At 37.5% G+C, this 13,073-nt stretch overlaps 1 protein-coding gene across 6 annotated transcripts in view; it reads right to left on the bottom strand.

Moving 5' to 3' along the window:
* The window catches only part of ROS1 (ROS proto-oncogene 1, receptor tyrosine kinase), a 98,481-nt gene that overhangs the window by 47,878 nt on the left and 37,530 nt on the right, over positions 1-13,073 (bottom strand). For all 6 annotated transcript variants that reach the window (XR_012496723.2, XM_074333485.2, XM_074333486.2 and 3 more), the window contains 7 exons: positions 12,819-12,963; positions 10,343-10,605; positions 7,758-7,821; positions 7,252-7,454; positions 5,471-5,676; positions 4,309-4,595; positions 1,272-1,448 (listed from right to left, as the gene is read on the bottom strand). Coding sequence is in view for 5 of the 6 variants with exons in the window: in XM_074333485.2 (XP_074189586.2) it covers positions 1,272-1,448; positions 4,309-4,595; positions 5,471-5,676; positions 7,252-7,454; positions 7,758-7,821; positions 10,343-10,605; positions 12,819-12,963 (1,345 nt within the window). In the remaining variant the exon portion in view is untranslated. The remainder of the gene's footprint in view (positions 1-1,271; positions 1,449-4,308; positions 4,596-5,470; positions 5,677-7,251; positions 7,455-7,757; positions 7,822-10,342; positions 10,606-12,818; positions 12,964-13,073) is intronic.

Here is a 13,073-nt window from a genome sequence, read left to right as displayed (position 1 = left end):
GGCATAGTCATCTTAATGGTAAAGAGAGCTTTAGAAAAAACTCGGAAACCACTTTCGGTTTCAGTGTTACCCATGAGTCTATATAATGCTGTTTTCATTTTTTGGTGGGTTGTTTTTTATATTTCAAACATTTTCTTTAATTATTACTCTCAGTAGAAAATACACAGTCAGTTCTGCCCATAATGTGATACATGCATTCCCAAAAGTCATTGCATTATACAAAAGAGCACAATAAAATCCACAGGGTTTTGGGGGGAAATAGAGTTAGGGGCACAACACTAAAAAACTTCATGAGGGGCCGGTGGCTCAGGCGGTTAGAGCTCCATGCTCCTAACTCTGAAGGCTGCCGGTTCAATTCCCACATGGGCCAGTGGGCTCTCAACCACAAGGTTGCCAGTTCAATTCCTTGAGTCCCACAAGGGGTGCTGGGCAGCACCCCCTGCAACTAAGATTGAACATGGCACCTTGAGCTGAGCCCTCCGCTGAGCCCTCCGCTGAGCTCCCGGATGGCTTAGTTGGTTGGAGGGCGTCCTCTCAACCACAAGGTTGCCGGTTTGACTCCTACAAGGGATGGTCGGCTGTGCCCCCTGCAACTAGAAACGGCAACTGGACCTGGAGCTGAGCTGCGCCCTCCACAACTAAGACTGAAAGGACAACAACTTGACTTGGAAAAAAGTCCTGGAAGTACACACTGTTCCCCAATAAAGTCCTGTACCCCTCACCCCCCAAAAAAAATTAAAAACTCTAAAAAAGAACTTTATGAGTGACACATTAAAAAAAGACAGGAACTTAATAAAAATGGTAGCACAGATGTACACGTTAATGGTTGACATACCTAATACTACTACCATGTTTCCCTGAAAATAAGACCTAGCACTTTGCCTTGAAAAAAACCTGAATGTTTATGCAATGCTTTTTGACATCACTGGGGTGAGAGTGAGGGTAAGGTCTAAAAATCATCAGAGGAGAAAAAAATTCAGAAAGGGAAACCTCAGGACTGAGAAGAGAAAGAGAACAGGCAGAAAGAATGACAGGACAAGGGTTTCCCAGGGCTAAAGCTGCCTACCACAGCCCGAGCCATGTATACACATGGAGATAAATTGTGATCCAGAGCAAGCAGCAATCGCAGCACACACTAAATCCTGACAATTTGAAGCAACACTGAGAGCACAACAAAGGAGTTGGGGAAATATCCTGGAGAAGGAGACTGTATGAGACTTCTCAGACCCTAATCTGGGAGAACAAGCTGATTAAGACTGTGACTTTGTTACCTGGAAAAGGCTGCAGAACTGAACTGTAAGCCAAGATGTGCTCACTTCTTAAGGCCTTCACCTCAGACAGGATGGCCCCAGGGCTTTTCTTTGCTTGATAAATCTGTGTGCTGTCCTTTGCTGTGGAGATCCAATATAGAAATTCCCCATCCACAGTTAAGCTAACAAGAGTTTTTCCTGTTATTGAAAAACATACAACAAAGAACAAAATACACATCATATGTTTTCTACTCTAAACAATATGTGAAATCCTTTTTCTGTATTATAACTGCTAAATTTTGAAACTTTCTATTGTCTCAATATGAAAAAATAACATTTTTATCTTATGTCATTAAGCTAAAAACTTCATAGATATTTTCTCATTTTAATTCCATATCAAGCCAATAAGGTAAATACTGTTATTATTAGCCTCATTTTGCAGAAGTGGAAACTGAGGCTTGGAGGAGTTAAATAATCTCACGGCCACAAGGTTAGTAAAGGGCAGAGCCAGGATTTACAATTTACCTATGTGACTCCAATTTAAACAACCCCTATCTGAAAAAGGTAGTAGATGACAGGTACAGGGCTCAGTGCCTTGCTCAATATTTGTATCAATGATTTGGAATGAAGGCATAGTAAACATATTTATCAAATCTGCAGACAATACATAATTCTTACTCTCACTAGTAATTTCAGTTATAGATTTAAAACTCAAAAATATCACAACAGAATCAGGAAATGGATTGAAATTTAATAGGAGCAAATGTAATATTCTAAAATCAACTCTATAAATAACAAGTGAAATAAGTTTGGCTTAATAATAGTTAACATGAAAGAGACTATGAGTTTTCAAGTGGAAGGCAGCCCAAGACCTGATGCCACTTTTACCTGCAGTAAAAGAAAACCTAGGAAGTCAGAGGCCCCGAGCACTGACCAGAACACATAGAGACTATAGTGAGTCATTATGGAGGGACTTTTAAGAAATTATTAAGTAGCTGAAGTGAAACAAATGGAGGGTAACTAGAGAAAAGAAAGATCTAGTAGCCACATCAGCTGAGTAGTTCAGATACTTGAACTTTTCCCCTAAAGGAAATGCTTAGAATGGGCTGTGATGACTTAGCTCTACATATGAAATTGAATGGCTACCATGTGGAAAGTGATTGATTTATTTGTTGTAAATTTAGAGATCAGACTCTGACCAACGAATGGGAGGAATGGGGAGAAGACTGGCTAACTATAAGAAAAAAATCTAATATTCAGAATTGTCCAAAAAATTAAACAGACTTCCTTATAATGTGGTATGTTTTTTTTATAAGCATATGTTCAAGCAAGACTGGTTTTGTAGAGGGGATTTCTTCCAATTTCATGTCAGATGTATGATCTCTAAAGTCATTCTAACTCTCTAATTTTAGGATTATGGATTTCAATTATGAATTCATGAGAGACTGACCAGTTCCATACCTATAAGATAATGACCCATTCGCTAATTCTTATGTATCGGATGTTAAAGAAAAATCATTCTGACACTTGTTAAAATGGTAAGGAAGACTTCAGTCAAGACTATTGCAGTATTTCAACAGGGAAGAAAGATGTGCTTAACTCCTAATACATTAAAGGCAGCTGGGGATTTATAATGAACAAGCAGAGTGAGGGTGTCAGTGGATAGAAAATTACTAAGTGGAGACATTAAGGGTTATTAAGGGTAAGAGGATTCTTGTTAAACTGGCATAATAGGATTCTTGCTACAGGCAAGCCAAGAATACCAAGGGTGGGGAATGAAGAACTTAATCAGCTATCAAGGGTCGGGGTGGGGTGTGGGGGGACCTCTGTAAACGGACTTAGCAGGATTCTTGCTAAAACTGGACTCAGCAAGAATGGCTATAGAAGACCTACGTCCAGGCCTAGTCAAGAAGAGGGCTCAGAAGAGCCTACCTAAAGTATGATCAAAGAAAGAGTCTTTTTGTCACAGGTTCGACAAAAACAAGTAATTTTTCCTAATAAGAGGATTTCATAACGTTATCTCTACTCTTAAGCCCATTAAGAGTATATCAGAATTGTTTCTAAAATGCTCTGGGTGGCATATCAACAAAACTATATGTGCAGTTTTAACATGCACGTACAAACACACACACACATACACAGACATTTGAAATTTCAGAACTTCACAGTATAGACCAGCAACACCCAGCAGCCTTTCTGATGATGGAAATATTTTATATTTATGTTGCCCAACACAGTAGCCATTAGCCACTGGTGATATTTCAGCACTTAAAATGTGGCTAGTGTGACTGTGGAATTATATTTATCATTTTATTTAATTTTAATTAACTTAAACATAAAACAACACACGTGACTAGAACTTACCGTATTGGAGAAATAGACTTTTAAGAATATATGGGGGTATTTTGAGTGTATTTTATTTATGTTGCAATTACTTCTAATTAGGAGACTTCCAAATCACTTTAGACTTTCATATATTTCCCCCACAAACATGTAAATGTCAATAGATAGATCTGCCAACTAATAACCAGCTCACGCTAAATGTGGAGTCAATGGGGTCATCAAAATTGAAATAAAATAGGATATTAATAGTGAAATGATGGATGTTATAGGTAGGCCCAGTTTCAAACCCCAGTTCCTCTACTAATTATGGCCCTTTGACAAGTTACCTTTCCTTTCTCAGCCTCAGTTTCCTCATCTGTGAAATGACGATACTAGTACCTATTTCATCAGGGTATTGTGAAAATTAAATGAGATAATGCATTTAGTAGCATGCTTAGAATATATAGTTAAGTTCAATAAATTATAGCTTTACTGCTAGTTATAAAAGAACAAAAACAAAAAAAATCCCTCAGCGATCCAGAAAATTATGTGAATGTCTATATACAATTTGCCTGGAAACAACCTGACTTGAATCCTATAAGAATATTTGGCATGGTCCAGAGTAAATACCATGTGTATATTCTCTTGAGTATGTGTGGGATACGAGCCCTTTTTAATGGGACAGGAGGGGCTGCTATTACTGATGAAGATCTATGTACATACATGGGTGACTTACCACGCAGAGCAGGCACCATGATAACTTGCCAACACTGGCATCCTTCCAGATCCATGGCCCAGATCTCTTGCCCTTTGACAAAGTATATCCATGGTTTCTTCAGGTCAGAGGTATCAATAGTCATTGCTCCACTTAACTCGAATTCAGTCACATTGCAAGAACATTGGTTCCTTCCATTTGGATGGTTTGTGGTTGTGGGCTGCAGAATGTGGTGCAAGGTCTGGTTGATAATACTGTAGTAAAACATCTGACAGCCAAAACTGGAAACTTCTGTCCAATACAGGCGACTATTGCGGGGGGGAAAGACACTCCAACTTAATGAGTAAAACATTGCAATATTAGTTTCTAATGAATATCAATCATTCCTAATGACTGGGGGGACAAATGCAGCCTTTGGAAAGAACATGTTTAAGTGTCCAGTACCCTTCTTCTGAGATGGAGGAGGTCACAAGAAATCTAATTTGTACCATTGTCCAATGATTTCTCAATAAATGTGCTCACAACTAAAGCTTTGGACTATAATGACCTTCCTTAGCCACTGCATTAAGTGGCTCATTAATGAGTAGGTATAAATATATTTCCAATTTTTCATCAACATCCATCTCCATCCCCTCCTCTCAAGTTTGTTCCTGCTTAATACTAGTGAACAATCTATTTTCAAAATAGATTATATTCATGCTGTGGCACAAACAAAATATATCTTTCCAGCATGAGAAACTGCCACTCAGTTGCTGAATGAAGGCCTTAAAACTCATCCTATGAGGACGTTAATTAGATGGATGAGCCCAGAATAGCTTTCTCTGTGGAAGTCATGCTGCCCATTTATTTCCTGCTCATCTTCTGCAATTGTCTCAGTCCCCTTCTTGTCCTTACCAACTGAGGATATTATTTAATTTACTGGTATAAAAATCTGCTTTGGTTTCCTGCTGGTCATTAACCTAACTTTAGGTTAGTCAAATTGTCAGTATGGATTCAGTTTATATATTTGTGATTGTGGGCTCATAATTTATATAAAGAATGACTTACTGTAAGTTAATATAGTGAGCCAAAAACACTCAGCATCTTATTTTCCCATCATCGACTTCTAATACTATGAAACTAGATATTACGTTAAATTTCTCTGTTTCATCACAATAGAAACAGATACTCACATTTCACCTACCTTAAAATAGGATATACGGACAAAGAGATTACTGTTGAATTTCTGTTGCAAACTTTCAGCTTCCTGGGATATTTCACCTTGTGCTCAAGATCAACATCAAATATTTGCATTCCATTTTGTGCTTCTTTCAGCACAAAGTAGAGGTGCCTTGAAATCCAGTCAATTGTAATAATTGTGACATCAAAAATCAGTGCATCTCGGAAAATCTTAATGATAGGTAGAAAATTGCCAAGAAAATAGTGGTCTTTTTTTAAAAATTCAAAGACTTTTCTATAATTATTCATGTTACTTATTTACTGCACTTCTCTTATGTAACCCCAAATCTCGATCGCTCTGGATTGTGTGCCATTAAAACATTGATCCTCTTCTCACATGGTGTATTTTCCCTGGTTAATTTCAACTACCATGGCTACTGCTGTAATCCACAGACCAATGCTACAAATCCACAGCTCAGGCAAGATCCCTCATTGAGTTCTTGATTTAAATATCAAACTGCCTAAACATATAAATGATCCCAGAAAACACAATTCATCAATCCATGCCCCAAACCTCCTTTTCTCCTGCATTTATATTTTTATGGGTTCCCAACACTGACCCAAGGAGCAATCACATCAAATGTGGTTTGTCCTTGACTTCTTCTCATTACTACCCAAATAGTGAATTAGTCCCATTTTAAATATCTCCCCAATTTGTCCTTTCCTTTCTCACCTCACCTCACTGCCTCTCATCTCCTGCCTAACATTTCCTGTCTGGATTTCTGTGACAGACTCCTAATTGTCTCAAACTTAATCTTCTCTAAGTCATTATTCACACTCCTAACTCAGAAGTCTTTCTAAAACAACTTGATCATGTTAATGACCCGCTGTATTTCTTTAATGGCTTGCTGTTGGCTTCAAGATTGACAGTCGACTCCTTAGCAATAGTAAAGGAGGCCCATTATTTTCAGGCTTCTGCCTACCTCTCCAGCTTTACCACCTGCGCCTTTCACTCCATCGTCAGCCCTACCTCCATTCCAAGCTCCCTCTATTTACCTCCCTGAACATGCTGTGGCTCTCGTTTCCCTGACTTTGCATTTTCTGCCCCCTCAGTTTTTGCCCAGCTTCACCTGGTTCATCTTCGTTGTAGCCAACATGTCTCTCTTCTACCGCCACCACCACCACCACCACTCCAACTTGGATTGAGCATCCATTCTCTGTGATTCCACCACATCCTGCCCTCAGCATAACCCTTACACACTGTGTTCTGTCTGCCTTCTCCATTAGCTAACATTCAGCGAATGCCCACCACACGCCAGGCATTGTGCTAAGTACATGAAATGTGTTATCTCATTTAACCTTCACAGGAACCTTATGATGAGGTACTACATATCCATAGCGGTTAAATAACTTGCTGATGGTCACAGACCTAGCAAGTGGTGGAGTCAGAATTCAATTCTAGGTTATCAGCTTCCAAAATCTTCCCCTCTTAGTCACTGTGCAATAGTCTTCCTGTGGTACATGAATACTAAACCAGGTTTGTTCAAGGACTGTGATTTTTCTTTTTCACCTATAACCCAAGAACTAACAGAATGCCTTGAACTGAATATCAGTTTGCTAAATTAATTCTGAATGACATTTCTCCAAAACCTAATCTGAATTCATTTGTGACTAAATAATACAGAATCTGTCCTTTCCAACCATTCTCATCTTAACGGCTCAACCACAGGCTAGTCATTTTAATTACAGAGCAGTGTGATATGCAAATGCTCTACTTCCTTTCCAAAGAATTACATAGTGACATACTTCAGAGCTGGACCGACTGTGCATGTTCAGAAGGAACAGTGAGTCTCCTTGAGCATAATACAGCATTTCATTATCAGCTGTGTAGCCCATGGCACTGATGTCTCTTTCTGCCGAAAATATCCGTACAACTTGATTTTTATCCACATCTAACAAAACTATCTTGTTGCCAAAAAGACTTAAGAGGTATGGAAATGGGTTGATTTCTGAAAACAAAAAACAAGTAGATAATATGTAGGACAAAAATAACTTCAGTTTACCAAAATCCCTTGATTCATTATTAGATCGTTTTGAAATCCATGGGTCTCCTTTGGGTTCATCTATTACACCAGTCTCATTCAAGACAGGCAAGGGGTTCTAAGCCTAGGTTTATTTAAGCATGTTTGATGATGATAAAAACTGATTACTTTATTTGACTTTAACTTCAGCTCAGAGACAGCGCTCAAATCCCTGAGAATACCAAGGGTCAAAAACACTTAATTACTATGTACATAGATTTTAGATAGTACCTGAGGTTTTGGACTGTACTGTGTCAGAAAATGGTCCAGGTCCTTTGGATGTGAAGACTCGAACCTAGAGAAAGGAATATAATACAAAAAATTCAACAATGTCCTCAGTGACAATAATTAAGTTCAGACACTGATAAATCATAGAGTGTATCATTTCATACTCTTGATACACATTATTAGAAGTTTCAATTATTTATTTACATCTAAGTATTATACATAGCAATAAATCACTAAGAGGAAATATATTGCCCGATACTGTTGTATTTTCTTGTCCAGAAAAGCACAAAGAAATGGCACAAATTTCTACTGCAAAAAATTTAAATTTCTGAAAAAAGTCTTTAGCTATTTCCAAAATTAAGTGACACAGCACATTTGACAGAAATAAAATTATACAGGTTATGGTAAACTTCCACTTATCTTGAATTGAACAACTAAAATTTTTAAATAAGTTTACATACTTTTAAAAAAGATATTTATAAAAAGAAAATAATTATACCTTATATTTGAAAATTAATTGCGCATTTCAAGCCACTTTTACACATATTGTTTATTTTGCTCCTCACAACTATGAGAGTAGAAACTGGACAAGGATCTTAATTAAGGTAACTCATTCACAATGGCACATATAGATAGAAGGAGAACTGACTCTGGGTGGTGAACACACAACATGATATAGATGATGTATTACAGAACTGTACACTTGAAACCTATGTAACTTCACTAACAATTGTCATCCCAATGAGCTTTAATAAAAAAACAAAACTGACAGAAGAACCAAGTCTTCTAAGTTCTGTATATTTTCCTTCCCACTGTACCATGCTGCATCCTAACAGCAAAGTTTTTAAAACAATTTTTATTAGAAGTCTTTCATTGTGTTATAAATCATTTCCATTTCCAAATCTTGCATATGAGGTTGGACAATTAAGTTCGTGAACTCATCCCAGAAAAAGTGCTACATACTTCATTGCTGAATATCACTATGGTTACATTCAAAGTACTCCCTGTGGGAAGCTATGCACCAATGCCAGTTCCTAGTCCACCCTTCAAAGCAGTTTTGGAACCCTTTCTGGAATGGCCATCGGACCAGTCATCATATTACCCTTGATGCCCTAAATGTCATCAAAAAGCCTTCCTTTCAATATTTTCTTTATCTTCAGTAAAGAAAGAAGTCATTGGAGGCCAGATCAGGCGAGTAGGGAGGGTGTTCCAATACAGTTATTTGTTTACTGGCTAAAAACTTCCTCACAGACAGTGCCATGTGAGCTGGTGCATTGTTGTGATGCAAGAGTCATGAATTGTTGGTGAAAAGTTCAGGTCGCCTAACATTTTCATGCAGCATTTTCAGCATTTCCAAATAGTAAACTGGGTTAACTGTTTGTCCAGTTGGTACAAATTCATAATAAATAACCCCTCTGATATCAAAAAAGTTTAGCAGTATCGTTGCAACAAGTTTGCGAACTTAATTGTCACACCTCGTGTGTGTGTGTGTGTGTGTGTGTGTGTGTGTGTGTGTACATGCCCCATGGAGCATATATATCAAGCAGTCTTCACTTTTGCACAGAATCATGTTAAGTGACTCATGCATATCATTTTGCACAGTTCTGTGGTGATTGATATTTGAAACTATATATACATATAACCAGAATGTTTATTTAACTAGAACATACATAATTCTTAGCAAATAAGAATTTGCATTATCTTTAACTTCTATGTACAACATTTTGATTACTATATGTAGACCTAATATATTATCAAATAATTATTAAATTAGAATTTTACCCCCCCAAAAACGATCTTTAGGAAACCCAAATCTCTAAAACACACTCCAAAACATTATGTTCTCCCAAAACAGAAAATATCTCTAAATATAGACAACATTGTCACCAACCTGGTGACATATCCTTTCCTGAGGGTATAAAAATCATCAAGCCATCTATCATAAGCGGAAAGCTATTTCATAGGAAATCTATAATGTCAGAATGGGGTGGCCATAGCTTCTTATTCTTGACTCTTATTCTCTCTGACTATTTCCTCTATCAATAGCCAGGTGATAACTGTGAGATGTCAACTACTCAGACGCTCAGTTTTTATTTCCTTCGGTAGCCCCACGTCAGTACATCTGGATGCCCTCATGTGATAGTGTAGAAAGGACTCTAGACAGTAGACTGTAGCACACCACTTCCGAGCCATACATCTTTGGTAATTCACAGATACACCCAGGGGCAGGCTTTTGTTTTCCCCAAAGAAAGGATGAGGAGAAAAGGAGATAATAAATATAGAAGCACCTACCGTGGTACATGGCCTATGTGGATCACAATAAAAAAATAATGGTTTTTCTGAATATGAAAGCAAGAGTTGTCAAGATGTCCTCTACCCCAGCTGTCCCCTCTCCTGCCTCTCCCTCTGTCCCTTTGCTACCCACTTGATTCCTGTGATCACAGTATACCTCAAATTATTAACAGAGTAGCAGAAATCTTAACTTATTTCTTTAATCAACCTTCTGTTTGCACTAGTAAGATCTCTGTATCCCTGGTTTTTTGTTTTTGTTTTTGTTTATTTGTTTGTTTGTTTGTTTTCCCTCGTACCTGGAAGGCAACAATGTACCCAGGACTCATGCCCTCAAGTTGAAAAGACATCACTGAGGGAGTGACATTGACAGCAATCCAGTCTTCAAATGTTTTGTTTGTGTCACCTTGGTTGAATATTTGGTAGAAAATTTCAAATCTTGTTAACACACCATTTTTGTGCTTGGGGTTATTCCACCTAAATTCCACCACAACTTCATTCTTGTTGTGGTATTTTCCCCTTGGTAGTATAAATATTCTGGGATTCTCTGGTGCTGATGGAACTGAAAAGCAAAGATACAGATAGGGCAGAAAAGAATATAAGGTTGACTTTTACCACTCATGATGAGGGTGTGGAGCAACTCAGTAATAAATATTTCTCATTCTAGACAGTTGAGGTATAGCTCTCTTGTTCTTAGAGATCTTCAGGAAACAATATTCCATAGATTTCTTCAGGAACCTATCCAAATATTTCAGCAAGTCTTCCTCATCTCTAACCCTAATCCTTCTTACTGCCACTTAGGCACACCTTTGTTGTCTGTGCCCTGTATAGATGGAAGGTGTCTGGTTCTCCTTATGAATAAAATATTTATTCTTATCCTGATAGAGTGATTTAGCTCAAGGTAGAAACAGTAGTCACCAGGAAGGAAGACAAAGTTACTCTACCCAGACTTCAGCCAGTTTAAGGCTACAAAATACAGTATAACAGGGATCCTAGGCCCTCTCACTTGATCCTCCCTGAAGACAGGAAGTCCCCCAAGAGTTTGGGGGCATCACTATCACAGAGACAATCCAAGCAAATTAATATTGTGTAGTCCTTCAATTAATTTCTCTCTCTTAACCAAGAGAAATTTCTCTCCCTGATTTTCAAGTCATTCCATCCAAGATATCCTTCTTCTTTCTTAAGACTCCTCCACAAGGTCTTCTGCCACTGCCTTCTCCAATCACATTGCTTCTTAACGTTCCACACTCACATCATTATCCAATCTCCAGACCTTCTTACATATAACTCACGTGGGATACTTCCTCTTGCTTCATCCCTCAGAACCCAGCTAGAGTTTCTATTCCCTAAAGGCCTTCCTTGGCCATACCATTCTGTGTATAGTGCCCTCTCCTAAGAACGTTGAGGCAGCTTGATATAGGTGAAGGTTTTGTAGTCTTTCCTACTTACTCTATGCCACTGCTACTCAGTTCTCACTGTCATATTTCTATTATCAATTGCAGAATGTGTTTATCTCTCTATTGTTTTATGAGCTCCATCAGAGAAAGCACTCTTTCTTATTTCTTGCTAAATCCCTCCAAATCTAGTATAGGATTGGCATGCAGTAAATGCTTAATAAATATTTGTCTATTTGAATAATTTCCCAACTATATTGTAAATTTCCTGATGGCAAAGGACAAATTTTATCATTCTTCCTTATTGTCTCCAACATTTAGTAGAGTGCTCACGAGACTAGCACTCAGTGTATCCCCTGGTGGATGCAATCAAGTCCATTTCCACAGAAGAATTCAGCCAAGGATGACATCCCAAGACAGTCTCAAAGATGGCATACCTGGATCCAAATGCTAAGTGCTCCAGAACCTGCCCAGGCTCCTCTATGCTCTGGTTATGAGACTTATGGGAAAATATTGTTGAAAGAATCTTAACAGTAAAAAAAAAAATGCAATGGTGAATGGATGTCCATGTTTATTGAGCTCTTACTGCCTGTCAACTCCTGTGCTAGGAAGTTTATATAAATTAAATCAATATGATCCTATCATTTTCCAACATTTACAAAAATGACTAAATGGAGATTCAATGAAACTATAGTGAAAAGTCCAGATTAAGTCTCAGCCCTGTCACTTACTAGTAATTCCACATTGGACAACTACTGGGCTTCTATTTTCTCATTTTCATAACAGAGATAATAACACCTGTCGATGTTTCTGACACATGATAAATATGTAATAAACGTTTAATAAAGGAGTGATAAACATAAATATGTTTTGTATATTTTAAGGTGATAGACACATGTAAAGATATGGCTACTATCCTTTCTAAAATATATTCCAAAGAAAAATCATTACATTTAGACATCAATTATTCACCTACAGAAGATTCTGAGTTAGCATCTATGAGAACATCTCCCAGTGAAACTGCCTTCCATGAAACTGTCTCTGCTCTTAAATGACCGTTTCCCTTATAAAGCATTTCACAAATTACCTGAAACATGTTTGTATATCATTACAATCAAGTGAAACAGTCTTTAAGAAATCTTTGAAATATTGTTTTGGAATAAATTATGCAAATTTATTTTAATTGTACTAGTCTAATCTCCATAAAGTCATTGAAAGAGTATTAATTCTAAACACACATACAAAACAGAGTTATTTTTAAAAACTATGTTAATAGTTTTTCTTAAAAACTATGTTAATAGTTTCTATGATCCATTCTAGGTCATAGAAAGTGAGATTCTGCCTGTTTTTTACTTTTTAAAAGAGATTTTGTCCCCTGTACCTGTTTCCGGTGCTCGAAGTGACAGAGATGTTTTGGGACCTTTTCCCCAGTAGGTATAAGGAATGACAGAAAGATTAAATACAGCATAGGGCTCCAGCCCATCCACAGTAAATACAGGTAAAGACTGCTGCTCACTAGCCAGGAACTACAATATAAGCACAAAAAATTGTTTTCTTAGGGAGAAAATCATAAAATATTTTATTCCTAATTAACTAAAATCTCCAAACTTTGGTTCCCATGTAAAGTCAAACCTTC

Source organism: Rhinolophus sinicus, chromosome 2 (genome assembly GCF_057876585.1).
Source record: "Rhinolophus sinicus isolate RSI-liver-muscle chromosome 2, RSI-T2T, whole genome shotgun sequence".
Lineage (NCBI taxonomy): Eukaryota > Metazoa > Chordata > Mammalia > Chiroptera > Rhinolophidae > Rhinolophus > Rhinolophus sinicus.
This window is presented reverse-complemented; position numbering and strand designations above follow the sequence as displayed.